At 39.9% G+C, this 16,697-nt stretch overlaps 1 protein-coding gene across 1 annotated transcript in view; it reads right to left on the bottom strand.

Annotated features, from left to right (window-relative positions):
• LOC136881196 (eukaryotic translation initiation factor 3 subunit L) overlaps positions 1-16,697 on the bottom strand; it is a 164,566-nt gene that overhangs the window by 61,834 nt on the left and 86,035 nt on the right. The window contains exon 5 of the mRNA XM_068229311.1: positions 14,193-14,422. Within this exon, the coding sequence (XP_068085412.1) occupies positions 14,193-14,422 (230 nt within the window). The remainder of the gene's footprint in view (positions 1-14,192; positions 14,423-16,697) is intronic.

Here is a 16,697-nt window from a genome sequence, read left to right as displayed (position 1 = left end):
AATATACTGTATATATTTTGTTACCATATGTTTTCTTTTCAGATAGTTTATAAATGTATTTATTCAAAATTACTTCAGCAGACTGAAGTACCTAACAGTTATAAATTAACTGAGTCGAAACGGAAAGGATATGTCTTTAGATATACAAGGTGTCTGGGTTAAACGTATAATACTATCAAATTTAATAACTTGAGAAGTACTGGGGATATTTACTTGCGGTTTGCTTCTACAAGTAGGGTAACTCAAAATGTTTGTATACATATCTAATAAACCTCGATATGTGCACCATTAGTGGCACGACAGACATCTAATTGGTATTCCACTTCTCTCCAAGTGTTCTGCAATATTGTAGGCGTAACATTTGCGATAGCTGCACGAATGCGATGACACAAATCTGGTAGATCATGAACTGGTGTCTGGTAACACTTGATTCTTGACAAACCCCCACAGGAAAAAATCCAAGTGGTGTAATGTCGGGGCTTCTAGGAGGCCAAGCAATTGATGGACTACCTCTCCCAATCCAGCGATCTGGGAACTCACGATTCAAGAAATCGCTCACAACTTCTGCATAATGGCATGGAGCACCATCTTGCTGAAAGATCACGTCACGAGGAAGTTGTAGCACAACATACTGCTCCAATATGTCAAGGTAACTTGTTCCATTAACTGTAGGCTCCGCGAAGAAGAATGGGCCAATAACCCTGTCTTTCAATAATGCACATCACACATTCACTTTCGGAGAGTCCCATTCCAACTCTATCATTACGTGGCGGGGGTTTCAGATCCCCATGTGCAGCAACTGTGCTTGTTTACCATGCCGGAAATATGGAATGTAACCTCGTCCGAGAAACAGACCGAATCAAGGAATGCCTCGTTTCCATGAATTTTTGCCAGAATTGTCTCCGGGAATGCCTTCCGTAGCGGCCTGTCCTGAGGTTTGATTTTCTGACGAGGCTGCAGTTCGTACGCCCATAGGCGCAACCTTTTGTGGACGACATCGTGTACTGTCGAATGAGGTAACTGTAACTGCCTACTTGCTTGTCAAATTGACTTACGAGGGCTCCACTTGAAGGACTCACGGATTAAATCAACAGTAGCCTCTGAAACTGCGTGCTTGGCGTGGCAGCCTGACATCGACAGCAAGGTCCCAGATTCTCGAAGGCGCCTGTCCCATTTCATGATTGTTACGTAAGTGGGAACATCATCAGTTGGTAACAGTCCATACTCACGCCAAATCTATGTTGTACTAGTAAAACGGATTTTATCCCCGCGAGCGAAAGCACACAGAACACCTTCTGCTGTAGAGCCCACATGGTTACTGGCGCGCTTCTCATGAACAATGCAGTTACGCGCATGCGCATGTAGTACCACTGTCACCGCAAGTAAACACAGAAAACATTTTGAGTTACCCTAGTTGTAGAAACAAACCGCCAATAAATACCTCCATTATTTCTCAAGTTATTAAATTTTATATTATTATACCTTTAACCCAGACGCCTTGTATTAACGAATGTAAATGTAAAAAAAAAAAATCAATGTTAATGGATGTGAGGCCCTTCATTAACTTACTACTTACTCACTCCATGGCTCTACAGCCTGCAAAGGGCCTTGGTCTGACTAATGACTTCAGCCCATTCTGCTCTGTCGTGTGTTTTCCTCCGGCAACCTTCAACTTCCATCTGATGTAGATCTTTCTCCACATTATCCAGCCATCTCTTCCTTGGTCTACCTCTGTTTCTCTGTCCTTCAGGTTTATCAATGTATATCTTCTTCATAGGATTGCCATCCAACATACGTTCCACATGACCCAGTCATTCGAGTCTACTTCTCTTAATTTCTGTAGGTTCCTCACAACTCTTGCTCAGAACATTTCATGTCACAACCCTTGGATCATTTGTCCTTTTCCACTGCCTGGGTCTGTCCGATAAATCTGTCCAGCTTCTGTCATTAGGTTTCATAAAGAATTGGATATTTTTTGTGTGTGTGAGTTGTTAGCCCTATGCCTAACCCCCATCTTGGAGGACCATGATATCCCATTTAGTCTGGATCATATCCTTCAATCTGTTTGGCATGGGAAGCCCTAGCAGTAGCTAAGCTACCGGCGGCATAAGTCTTAGGATCATTTGACCACAAACCCAACCATCACAACAAGGTAAGAATATTGTTGGTGGTGCAGATGTTGACTCTGATCACTTCCTTGCTACAATTAGAATTCATGCAAGGATATCAAACTTCCAGAAAATGCTCAGTTTCATTTCATGAGTGCATAAAAAGCTGGAAGTCAAGTAAGGATGACAAAGTTTTAGTGTTATATTGTAGAAGTATTGTAAAGAAAGGAATACAATTAAGTAATTTAAGATATACAGTATGTATTTACCAGATATTGTACCAGAGATTGAATCATGGCAGAGAAGTGATGGTATGTATTTACCAGATATTGTACCAGAGACTGAATCATGGCAGAGAAGTGATGGTATGGATGCGAAGATTTTCTCATAGAACTTTAATATTTATCGCAGAGACAAAAATAGAAACCGTAGAGGTAAGCATTCATACTAGCAAAAGAATAATTTGTAAGCTACGAAAACTTAAAGATGATAAACATGAAATTTTAAGTGTAAGACTCATTTCTAGAGATACAAGGCAACTTGATATTATTGGGGTGTATAGACCTGGAAAAGGTGATGCTGACACTGATGCAAGATTATTTACAATTTGCTTTACATCGCAACAACACAGATAGGTCTTATGGCGATGATGGGATAGGAAAGGGCTATGAATGGGAAGGAAGCGGCTGTGACCTTAAGGTTCAGCTCCAGCATTTGACTGGGGTGAAAATGGGAGATCACAGAAAACCATCCTCAGGGCTGCTGAAAGTGGAGTTTGAGCCCACTATCTCCCGAATGCAACCTCAGAGCTACACGCTCCTAACTGCACGGCCAACTTGCTCGGTGCAAGATTATTTGATAAGATAATCACACATGTGAGAAATGACACAGAAAGGAACGTTATTATAGTGGGCGATCACAATGTTCACTGGGAAGGTAATGCAACTGGCAAAAAGCATGACCAACAAATGGTAAATAACTGTTAATCTGGGAAGGACAGCTTAATCAGAAAGTGACTAGAAGCAAAAATAATCAAGATGTGGTGCTGATAAAATCAAATGGGTTCTATACAGAAACTTAAGTGATAGAAAGTGTAAGTGATAACGAAGCTGTTTTCATCATGGTTAAAAATTAAATGCAATAGAAAGGAAGATTGTACTACACTGACTGAGCAAATGTCATGGGATTGCGGAGCACTGATGCGCAGGTGTGTTGTCGGCGCACCATACGCCCCCTGTGCCAGCGGCAGTTGTATAGGAGACCTTGTGAGCAGTGGCTGTGCATGTGACAGGTGTAACATGGAACGTCGTCGTGAGATGACACCGTTCGAACGGGGTATGGTGGTCGGTGCCCGACGGATGGGAAGTACGATTTCGGAAGTGGTGCGGGAATTCGGCTTCACACGATCAACCGTGTCCAGGGTGTAACGTGAATGGTTGAATGCGGGTGTCACCGTCCACAACAGACGAACAACTGGCCATCCAGCCACCCTCGATGATCGTGACCGGCGACATCTGAGATGGATTGTCACTAGTGACAGAACCGTGCAACAAATCACGGCTCAATTCAACACAGGCCGTGCTAGACAAGTCTCCCAGTGGACAATCCGTAGGAACAAGGGTTCTATGGAGTATGGGAGCCGGCACCGCACACGGGTGCCACTGTTAACCGAACGTCATCGGGCACAACAACGCGCATTTGTCGCCAGTCACCATGGATGGACACTGGAACAATGGCGTAACGTGATATGGTCGGACAATCACAATTTCAACTGCACCATGCCGATGGGAGGCACCGTGTATGACACAGACCACATGAAGCGATGGATCCTGCCTGCCTCGAAGGTGTGGTCCAGGGCGCTGGTGTCTCTGTTATGATCTGGGGTGCATTTTCCTGGTATGGAATGGGCCCCCTAATTGTTCTGGAAGAGACTTTGAATGGTACGCGGTATATTGAGCTGCTCGGAGACCATCTCCACCCATTTTTGGCCTTCCAGCACCCAGACGATTCTGCGGAGTTTCAAAATGATAACGCGCCACCGGGAATGGTTCCAGGAACATGCAGCGGAGCTCCAACAACTGCCATGGCCACCCAGGAGCCCCGATATGAACCCTATCGAGCATATCTGGGATGTCCTGGAACGCAGGCTCTGTGCCATTGATCCTGCACCCATGAACAGACCAGCATTGGCAGCCGCTCTGCAAATGATTTGGTGTCAGCTGCGTCCAGAGGACTACCAGGGACTTGTCGACTCACTTCCACGGCGTCTCACTGCAGTTCGCAGGGCCAGAGGAGGCCCCACACGCTATTAGGTGACTATCCCATGACATTTGCTAAGTCAGTGTATATATTTATTTATTTATTTATTTATTTATTTATTTATTTATTTATTTATTTATTTATTTATTTATTTATTTATTTATTTATTGACTTTAGCAGTGGCGAAGTTAGGGCTCGTGGCCCTCTTACACTTAACCACATAATTAATCTACAGATAATACATATATAAAAGAAATGTACTATTCTATCATAAAATCAAAGATAAGCTAAAAATTACAGATTTGGACAACATATAATGAAGAAAGAAAGCAGAGTTCAACAAACAAAATAGAATAAAATTCGGAGCGTATAGATAATGAAAGACAAAGTCATAATGAAAAAGTAAGATACAAACTGAAAAAAAAAATAAGCAATGCAAAAAGAGAACACAATAAGTAATAAAGTAAATGGAAATATAAGTATGGCCATAAAAGTGATCTATGTACATGAGTAAGAAGCTAAAATTATGTACATTACACTATAATCTATATATATAAAATAGCTTGTCCTGACTGACTGACTGACTGACTGATTCATCATCGCCGAGCCAAAACTACTGGACATAATGAAATGAAATTTTGGGGATACATTCATATTAAGATGTAGGTGCTCGCTAAGAGAGGATTTTTGGATATTCCGTTGCTAAGGGGATGACGGGGGGGGGGGGGGGGGGGGGGGGGGTGTGAAGTTTTAAAATTAGTGCACTAATATCTCAAAACTTTAAAAGTTTACAAATGTAAAAATTGGAATTTAGAATCTTCCTTGAAAATAAGGAAGCACGTATTTTTTTGTTTTCAGAAAATCCCAATAGGACGGGTGGAAAAGGGTGAAAAAGTGGTTGAATGCCTTTAATCAGGATGCCGGTACTTATATTTCACAAACTGAAGATATTACAGACCTGAAAATTGGTACTTTTGATCTCTTTTAAAAATAAAGAAACATGTATTTTTTTTGTTTTTGGAAAATCCAATTAATGGGAGGGGGAAAAGGGGGGTGAATTTTTAAAATGAGTGTATCTATATCTCAAAACTTTGAAAGTTTACAAATGTAAAAATTGGTATTTAGAATCTTTATTAGAAATAAGGAAACTCGTATTTTTTTTGTTTTCGGAAAATCCCAATAGGAGGGGTGGAAAGGGGTGAAAAACGGTTGAACGCATTTAATGAGGATACTTATATCTCAGAAACTGAAGATATTACAGACCTGAAAATTGGTGTTTGGGATCTCCTTTTAAAATAAAGAAACACGAATTTTTTTGTTTTTGGAAAATCCAATTAATCGGGGGGTGAAAAGGGGGTGAATTTTTAAAATGAGTGTACCCTATATCTCCAAACTTTGAAAGCTTACAGATGTAAAATTTGGTGTTTAGAATCATCATTAAAAATAAAGAAACATGTAATTTTATTTTGTTTTCAGAAAATCCCAATAGGACGGGTAAAAAAGGGGTTGAATGCCCTTAATCAGGATACCGGTACTTATATCTCAGAAACTGTAGAAATTACAGACCTGAAAATTGGTACTTTTGATCTCTTTTAAAAATAAAGAAACAGGTATTTTTTTGTTTTTGGAAAATCCAATTAATGGAAGGGGGAAAAGGGGGTGAATTTTTAAAATGAGTGTATCTATATATCAAAACTTTAAAAGTTTTCACGTGTAAAAATTAATATTTAGAATCTCCTTTAAAAATAAAGGAACACAGATTTTTTGTTTTCTGTAAATCCGAATGGGAGGGGTGTAAAAGGGTGAATAATGGGTTGAATGCCTTTAATGAGGATACATATATCTCAGAAACTGAAGATATTACAGAACTGAAAATTTGTATATGGGATCTCCTTTAAAAATAAAGAAACGCGTATTTTTTTGTTTTTGGAAATTCCAATTAATGGCGGTTAAACAGAAGTGACATATTGGGGTGAATTTTTTGAAAGACTATATCTACAGAATATCAGAGAAACATAGAATGTTACAGACGTAAAAAATGGTAATTGGAATCTCCTGTAAATGTAAAGAAACTTAGGTGATTTGTTTTTGGAAACTCCTCCTAAGGGGAACTAAAAAGTGGGTGAAATTTTAAAATGAGAATTTATACAGTATATCTCAAAAAACTGAACATGTTACAGAAGTGAAATATGGTATTTTTTATCTCTATTAAAAATAAAGAAACGTGTATTTTTAGTTTTCGGCAATACCACTTGGGTGGAAGTGGGGTGGGGTAAAAGTGACTGAGAATGGTGTTGAATTCTTTTAAATAGGCTACAGTTATCTCAAAAATGATGTTACAGACGTGAAATATGATATTTGGAATCTGCTTTAAAAGTAGAGAAACACGTACTCTCGGAAAATCCAATGAAGGAGGGGTGGGGGAGGTGAAAAAATTGAAAAATTAATTGACTTAATTGTATGAGAATGCTTACATCTATTAAAAATTAAAGTTGTTAGGGCCTACAGACGTGAAAATTGGTATTTGGAACTCCTTTAAAAACAAAGAAAAACGTGTTTGGGGGGGGGGGGGGGGGCAAATCATCTTGGGGGCCGGGAATGAAAAGGAGTTGAATTCCTTTCACGAGGACACATAAATCAAAAACTGAAGAAGTAACAGAGTTACAATCGTGATGATTGGTATTTAGAAGATCCTTTACTATTAAAGGAACACGTATTTTTTGCCGGAATATTCACTTGAGGGGGGGGGGGGAGTGTGAAAGTGAAAAAAAGTGAATTATTTTAATCTCAAAACTGAAGGTAATAGACGAAAACAATGGTGTTTGGAATCTCCTTTAAACATAAAGAAACACACCTTCTTTTAGTTTTTTGGGGTGGGGAGGTAAATGAACTTTACGGCGGTGGAGTGTAAAAGGAGGTTAGACCATTTGATTTTCATTTTCATTTTCAATGTATTTATATGGAGCCTCCGTTGCTCAGGCGGCAGCGCGCCGGCCTCTCACAGCTGGGTTCCGTGGTTCAAATCCCGGTCTCTCCATGTGACATTCGTGCTGGACAAACCGGAGGTGAGACAGGTTTTTCTCCGGATACTCCGGTGTTCCCTGTCACCATTCATTCCAGCAACACTGTCCAATATCATTTAATTTCATTTGTCATCGACTAATCATTGCCGCAGAGGAGTGCAACAGGTTTCGGCTGGCGGCACAATTCCTATTGTCACCGCTGGATGGGGGCTTTATTCATTCCATTCCTGATCCTGTCGAATGACTGGAAACAGGCTGTAGATTTTCGATGTACTTATTCTGATCATAAACCGATCATTTTTAATCTTTCCTGGGTTTGTTTTCAAGAGCCATCTTTTCCTTCGGAGAACGTTCTTAGATTACAGTAGATTCTCCTGACATATAAAATAAAAATTTAAACACATTTGAAATAAACGATAGGAATGAGATCGACCGTCCAAATTTTCGCCTCCATAATAAGGTCAATAATGCACGGAAGTATGTCATTCGTATGGCCAGAAATCCCGCACACTTGCCTACGCGCGACAATGGTGCTGGTCACATTCTCAACAATGACAATGGCAGGAGATGTAATTTACCGGTAAGTAGCGGTCTTGCATCTTGCTGTGGGGTCCAGATCATCTATAATAATAATAATAATAATAATAATAATAATAATAATAATAATGTTCCGGACCGTCGCCAAATGTGCGGACCGCGCTGGAAACGGGTCCTGGACGGGTAATGACTACGATTGCAGTCCGGCCGCGGGTTCAGTACCGCCAAGGCACCCAAGACGACACCACGCTGGATCTCCTGAAGGATTTGATCCATATTAAAAATGCTTATAGGAATAGATGGCAAAGATTTAGGGACCTAACTGATCGGGTGGAATACCTCTACTTAGCTCGGGAAGTACAAAATCGATTGCTGGAAAGAAAGATTGAAAAATGGGAGGAAACCTGCCATAATCTATTAGAAAACGAGTCAGATCACGAATTTTGGCGGATTCTCTCAGAAAACGAGTCAGATCGCGAATTTCGGCGGATTATATATAAAACAATAAGCATTCAATTCTACATTTCAGTATAATACCGTAGCGAAGCACGGGTATCTTGCTAGTAATAATAAAAAAAAATCACAATCACACAACCTATCATACATCATCATACACACGAAACAATCAGCGGTATTCAACAGGTAATCTCTACATGCAGTCTTAAATTTCGATATTGAGTTTGAGTTCCTGACAGCAGCTGGGAGTGAATTCCAAAGTCGTGACCCAGCCACAACGAAGGATCTGTTATATATTGATGAGTGGTTGACAGGAATAGCGAGGGAAGTGCCAGATCTAGTGTTACAATTATGGAATGAGGATAATAAATGGAATTTTGAAGAGATGTATTTGGCTAGATTTTCCTTCTGAGTTCGATATATCAACGTAAGTACATGGAATTTCCGTCGCCTCTCGGGTTTCAGCCAGGAAAGAAATGTGTAGCTAGGGGTTATGTGAGCATCGTAACTCAAGTTAAAAACAAATCGAAGACCAGAGTTCAATGCTCGTTGAAGTTTCATAGTTTGTTCACGGGTTGCATCAATGAGGACAATGTCGCAGTAGTCAAGTATTGGTAGTATCAAAGTTTGGAGTAGTTTTATCTTTACGTCTTGTGGCAAAATGTCCTTACGCCGTTTTAGAGGGTGTAACGTCGCGTACATCTTTCTACATGTATTTCTTACACGTGCAGACCAGTCATGAGTTTCAGTCAGGGTCATACCTAGGTTCTTCACTTCCTTACTGAATGGGATTACGATGGCATTTAATGTCACCGGAGGAATAGGATAATTTTTATACATGATGTTTAATAATTATGAGAACCGATAATTGTTTGAGTTGTTTTGGGGTTGAGGAGGAGAGAGTTTTCACTGGCGTACACAGTGAGTTGTTGAAGGTCGAGTTAATCTCTCTTATTGCATTTGATATATCATTTATATTAACGTGGCAGTAAATCTGGAGGTCGTCGGCAAAGAGGTGATATCTATTATACTTTATTTTAGAGGAGATATCATTTATATAGAGCACAAACAAAAGGGGGCCAAGAACAGACCCTTCGGGGGTTCCTGCCTTCCGGAGTCGCCACTGAGAAGCAGTATCCTGTACTGTAACACGTTGCATACGATCTGTGAGATATGTGGTGAAAAATTTTAAAGCAACATTACCGAAGAACAATTTGAGCTTCATCAGCAATGTCTGGATGTTTATCGTGTCAAAAGCACTGCTGAAGTCAAGGAGTGTGAGTATTGTCACTTATCTTTCGTCCATTGATTGTCTGATGTCCTCAGTCACTTTGAGTAAGGCAGTGGCTGTGCTATGACCCTTCTTGAAGCCAGATTGCAGGGGGTCAAGAAGAGAGTGAGCCTGAAGGTATTCCAATATTTGCGCATGTACCAACCGTTCTCACGCTTTGGAGAGAGCAGGGAGAATCGAAATAGGACGGTAATCGGATAGGAGTTTCGAACCTCGGTTTTTAGGAAGTGGAATTACATTGGCGTACTTCCAAATTGTCGGTAATGTGCCGTTTTTGAGACAGTAATTAAAAATATGAGTGAGAATGGGTAGAATAGCGCCAATAATATTATGTATGAAAGTAATAGGAATTTCGTCGACACCGCTTGCTTTGGATTTAATAGAATACAAGACTTTCTTAACTTCATTAGTACTGACGATACGAAAGGCAAAGCAGGGGCGATTTTGTGGGACAGGTGTTGGGACGTTATTTACGTGTGGTCTGTTAAGTGGATTAGACTGAGCTCTCTCTTCCGCGAAATACTCATTTAAATCGTCGAGTGGAATGTAAGGTACCTGAAGCTGTTCATGTGTTTTTCCTATGCCCGTGGCTCGGAGATGCCTCCAGGCACCAGCCGTATTTAGGTTACTTACTGATTCGCGAACATATTTAAATTTAAGATAACGGATGATTTGTTTACTTTTATTCCTAATTATTCTATACTGTTCATAGTCATTTGGGTCCTGAGTACGTTTGAAATGTCGGTAAAGAGCATCACGTTGAGACATCATATTTTTAACTGCAGGGGTTTGCCATGGACTAGGTTTGTGGGATGTTCTGGTCTGTCTTTTCGGTGCATGTTTGTTGTATAGATTGTGTATTAACGAATTAAATGTATTTATTTTTTCATCAATGTCTGTCAGATTTAAAATGCTATTCCATGGAAGATTGTAGGCATCGTGTCTTAATTCACAGATGTAGATATCTTTCATATTCCTGCACGTTATATACCTAAGTTTATATTTTGGAACGCGAAGTGAGTACGCAAGAAATATAAGATCGTGGGTGGACACTCCTGGTACTGAAATTTGTCCGTGGGATACCACTTTCTGAGGGTTGTTTGTTACTTTGAGATCTATTAAGGTGTGGGAAATGTTGTTGGCAGTACGTACATGGTTTGTAGGGTCAGAGGGAAGGATAGTCAAGTCACATGAGGAAAACAAGTCTTCTAGTTTCTTAGTATCGTATTTCTTCGTAAGTAGATTTGTATTGAAGTAGCCTAATATAATGATATGTTGATAGGCTGGTAGCAAGTTAAGTAGGTGCGTTTCAAACTCGGTCATTAAGATACTTTAGGTGGTCGGTAAACCACTCCCATAAGCATTTTCTGTCCACTAGCAACTACTCCAACGAACATAAACTCCATTCTCGGCAATTCGCCGGTCGATGAGGTACAAATGACACGGCTCTTCAGGTCATTTCTACAGTAGAGAACAATACCTCCACCCCTCTTATTTGTACGAACATGGCGGTAGAGGTTATAGCCATCAAGACGAACCATGTTGTTTGGAATTGATGGCGATAACCAGCTTTCACTAATACCTATCAAATGGATGCTATTTTTGTTAAATATAGCCTGAATTTCGTCAATGTGTGCGGGGAAGCTTAGGCTGTTCAAGTGGCAACACTGGAGAGTATGAGGATATAGTGAAAGTTCTTGTTTCAAAAGGTTACCGGCATCTATGTTCTGTGAAGGAGTGAGGGGTGTGCTACTCTTAGAGAGGTCATTGTCACGAGGAAATACCGAAGCTACCTGACTAATGGGCATACTTTAACTGAGAAAAAAAAATCTTACCTGGATTTCCTGAAGAAATGGACTGCTGACTGGTTAAGGCACCACACACACACACACACACACACACACACACACACACACACACACACACACACACACACACACACACACACACACACACACACACACACACACACACACACACACACACACACACACACACACACACACACACACACACACACACACACACACACACACACACACACACACACACACACACGCACGCACGCGCATATCTAATAATAATAATAATAATAATAATAATAATAATAACATCAACATTTACTGGGCACATCACAATTGTCATATCACTCCGATAATCCACCTAACCACCTCATATGCAAGTTCAGTTCATTAGGTGTGCTAATGTGGAGCTTTTTCCCCGTCTTCCAAATGAATGATAATGCGGCCATCCTGCATCGAAACTCGCCGCATACCCCAGAAGTCCCGAGCTTTACGCAGTACTTCTTTCCTTGTGGATGTCAGAGATTCGGTAATTAATAATTTGGTACCTTTAAGAGCTCGCTTGGCGCGCCAGATGCGGTCTCTTTCATGGTACCTGAGGAATTTAATGATGATCGGCCTATTACCTGCGGACACCACCTCAGCTGCTGACCTCTTCATACGGCCGAGTCTATGACATCGATCTATGCTGTCTATGGACAATTCGATGTTCAGTATGTTTTTTAACGTACCCAGCGCCACAGCGTACGTGTCCTCGTTGGGGGTCTCACAGACACCATGAAGGAGTAGGCAGTTCCTTCTGCTATATTGCTCTGCCTCGTCAATCAGGATGTCCTGCTGGTCGAGACATTCCTGTAGATGGCTTACGTCCTCCTTCATTTCACTTAATTCCTCTGAAATTATTTCCCGAAAATCCTGGAACTCTGAAGTGAGGCCGGTTAGTGTGTCGCCTGGGTTGGCATCACTGGTCGCGCTAGCAGCCATGGCTTCCTCCAAGCGTGCTTGGAATTCTGCCATCCGCTTCTCGAACTTCGAAAGACGTTCATTTACGGCCTTAAGTGTCATAGTACTTCACGGCTACTGAAGTTCACACTTAAATAAAGCACTAGCACACCCACGAATATTAAAATAATTATTATCTGGCTGATATGGCAGGTGAATTGCGGAGCACGTTTACTCGCGTTGTACAGCGCGCGCCATGGGAGGGGGGAGTTTTTAAAAGGTAATTATGATCAATCAAAAAGGGTTTAAAAGAGAGAAGTGTAAACAGCCTATACCAGAAAAATACAGTTTCAGGTGGAGTGATGTGTCAATAAGCTCCGCATGCTTCACTGGGTAAATACTGTCAAACATCTTGGAAAAAAAATCCTTAACTTGCGAAAAACTCTATGAGGAAAGTAGCTTGTGAACGCTTGCCAAAAATGAAATATCAAAACCTGATATAAGCAGTGTCACTGCTCATTTCAAGTTTCAACATTTTCAAATACAATGAACGTTTTACTGCATTTATACAATACATACTACGGACTTTTTAACTTTCAAGGGACTACGGATCCAATTTAAACATTCTATTGTCTACAGGTTAATATACTTAGACTCACCTGTCGTGAAATATAAAAAAAAAAAAAAAAAAAAAAAAAAAAAAAAAAAAAAGAATATTTTAATATACAGTAATGAAATGGCATATGGCTTTTAGTGCCGGGAGTGTCCGAGGACATGTTCGGCTCGCCAGGTGCAGGTCTTTTGATCTGACTCCCGTAGGTGACCTGCGCGTCGTGATGAGGATGAAATGATGATGAAGACAACACATACACCCAGCTCCCGAGCCAGCAAAATTAACCAATTATGGTTAAAATTCCCGACCCTGCCCGGAATTGAACCCAGGACCCCTGTGACCAAAGGCCAGCACACTAATCATTTAGCCATGGAGCCGGACTTATATACAGTACTATGTATGAACTTTTTAACACACAAGAACATGGTCTTCTGATGTAACATTATAATTATTTTAGTAAAACGTGCAATTTTTATTATTATAACATTTCATGTAGCTAAAGATGGCCCAAAGAGGCAAAACATGTCCAAACTGTGTAACGATTTTTGCAGTTTGACAGGTGGACAATTATATTACCATTTTCTATACCAACCTGAACCCAGGAGGCCTTGTGCTGCGAACCTCACCAGAAGTGAAGTTCATGCTCGCACTCCAGAGGTGAGTGACCTTTGGTTTTGTTTTGTATTGTGTGTAAGCGTCTGCTTACTGTTGTTTGTGACTTCCCTGTGTACGGTTTACCGTATGGTTTGGCGCAGATGATTTTAAAAAAACGTTAACATCCAAAGCCACTTTTATTTTAAATGAAAGCTCAAGGTCAAGAAATATACTTCACAACAACAAAATAAACAAATTTCACAATGGTTTATAATGGTCTAAGATTAAAATAAAAAATAAACATAAATGTACAATTTCTTTTGTAATTTTTTTTTTTGCTATTTGCTTTACGTCACATCAACACAGATAGGTCTTATGGTGATGGAGGGACAGGAAAGGCCTAGGAATGGGAAGGAAGCAGCCGCGGCCTTAAGGTACAGCCTCAGCATTTGCCTGATGTGAAAATGGGAAACCACGGAAAACCACCTTCAGGGCTGCTGACACTGGGATTCAAACCCACTATCTCCCGGATATGAGCTCACAACACATATTATCACTCTAACTTACCTCCAGTTGACGCTTAATGTTGGATTTGTCTATGAGACAATACAACACATTCAGAACACACAATACATTCCAAACGTCGTTATTAGCAGCTATGATATCTAATTCTTCAGCTGTTCTCTTCATAAGTCTAGCACGGTATTGTGCATATGACTGGAACTGATACACAAATTCATCTATCAGTTCCCACAGCCACAGATCAGGTAAGTCCAAAGAAACTGGCTCACTAGTACCTGTTTAAATAAACATCTATTAAAATTAAGACCCTGAATATACACAAGAATCATATAGTAAATAAACTAGAATCTGGAATGTGAGATAAGGAATTAGAGAATATCAGTAAGGTATATTGTACTGGTATATTGGGGAACTAGGGGATGCATTAAATAGCAAGAATCCCCTTTATGAAGATGATTTTCAGAATTATTATCACTCTTACCCACAAAACACACATGTAGCCACCGCTAGAATAAATTATGACTTATGATGACTCAGTGACTACGACAAAAATAACAGTGTTAATAAATCCTAACAAAACTTGGACAATATTTTGTACTGGAAAAAAACCATATCTTGTTAAAAAGTAGACATGTACCTCCAATTTTGTTAAATGATACTATCATACCCTATTTTATGTCAGTTATATTATAATGGCAGACACATAATTGGACTGAACAAATGACCAACACAAACCATTTAATTCTGAAATATATTTTTCCTTTCAAAAGCTACTATATTATTTTTCCAAAACATCTTAAAATACATTGGCTTCAATCTCTAATCTTACGTGTCCTAGAATAGCTGTGATATATTCTATATTTCACCTTATTATAGGAAGTTGTCATGGTTTCATGTCCATGTATGTCATAATATACACATATTGTCCCTTCAGCACGGAGTTCTAAATTCAGGGGTATCGAAAAGCCTTTCTTCAAACTTTAATTACCTCTCCTATCACACCCACAATCATGATACGACTCCTCTCTAGCTACAGTATAAGTCCGTTATAGCGAGAATTCATAACGGCAAAAAATTTACTCGCTATAGCGGACTGTCATTATATCCGATATTTTGTAAAAGTCAGAGAAAACCCCATACAGATTAAAATCGGTATGAAACAGCAATAATTTTCTTCAAAACTTGTGTTTTCACGGATGATATTCATACTATGGCTTAATTGTTTGTCATTTTTCTAAATGTGATACTACAGGAAAGTATGTTTAATGTCATTCTGAAACAAATATAGTATCCCTCCAAAGGTTTCTGTAGCAAACGATTCAGTTTTATTCTTCAAAGGTAGACTGCCAAAATCACGCCCCAAGTGCTTCCAGCTGACTTGTACGAGTGAAATGTGAATGAGTGTGTGCATGAGCATATTATTAAATAGACAAATTTATTTTGCTAGTAACAGGTTTATACTACTACTTCTTATTTTAGTTATTACTATTGTTATCTTCCCTTTTATTGTGTTGTTGTTGTAGTAGTAGTAGTAGTAGTAGTAGTACAGCAGCAGTAGTAGTATTGATTTTATGTACAATTAACTACTTTTATGGTTTTTGGACATGCCAAAGTGCCAGAATGTTATCCCTCAGAAGTTCTTTAAAGTGCCGGTAATCAATCAATAGGAGGCTGACGTATTTGAGTACCTTCCAATAACACCGGACTGAGCCAGGTTAGAACTTGCCAACTTGGGCTCAGAAGGCCAGCGCTCTACCGCCAGAGCTACCCAGCCCAGCGTGTCTTGTAGTACATTCTATAAATAGCAGGTTATAACTATTGCTATTACGCCAGGCTGAGTGGTTCACTGTTAAAGCACTTGCTTTGAGTCTAAATCAGCAGGTTTGTTCCTGGCTTGGTAAGGTAGTAATTGATGGGCCTCAAATAGATCAGAATTCTGTCGGTAGATTTATCAACACATAAAAGAACTCATGCAGGACAAAATTCCCGCACTTTGGCATCTCTGAAAACCATATGTGCGACATAAACAAATAAAATTTTTTACGATTTCTATTATTACTATAAACTATGTATATATGTACGTCTCCAACCCTCGCCCCATTTCTCTACGGGGTCGGGTATGAAGCAAGATGAATCTTCATAACAAATTTTTACGACTGGATACCCTCACTGACGTCAACCTCATCAGAGGAGTTAGATGAAATGAATGACCTGATATTCGATAGTAGGAAGGGAGAGGGTGAAACCCAGTGCCGGTACATAGTCTACTCCAGCCAAATAGCACCAAGGGGTCTGTTCAAGGCTTAATATCAGCATACAACGGATGAATCAATATCAACAATGTCACATGATTATGGGAAGGATAGTGCAGAAATGGAGAGGTTTGGAATTTAATCCAAGCTCTTGGCATACAATCTAACAAATAGAAATTTGATACCACAACCTTTCCTACCCTGCCAGCCAACATTCTGATCGTGAAATTTTTTCAACCAACGGAACTCAAACCTGCAAAGCACAGTGTCAGACCATATAGGCTTGACACATTACTGA

The sequence above is a fragment of the Anabrus simplex genome, chromosome 1 (genome assembly GCF_040414725.1).
Source record: "Anabrus simplex isolate iqAnaSimp1 chromosome 1, ASM4041472v1, whole genome shotgun sequence".
Taxonomy (NCBI): domain Eukaryota; kingdom Metazoa; phylum Arthropoda; class Insecta; order Orthoptera; family Tettigoniidae; genus Anabrus; species Anabrus simplex.
Note: the sequence above shows the minus strand (reverse complement) of the source record. Positions and strands in the feature narration are given on the sequence as shown.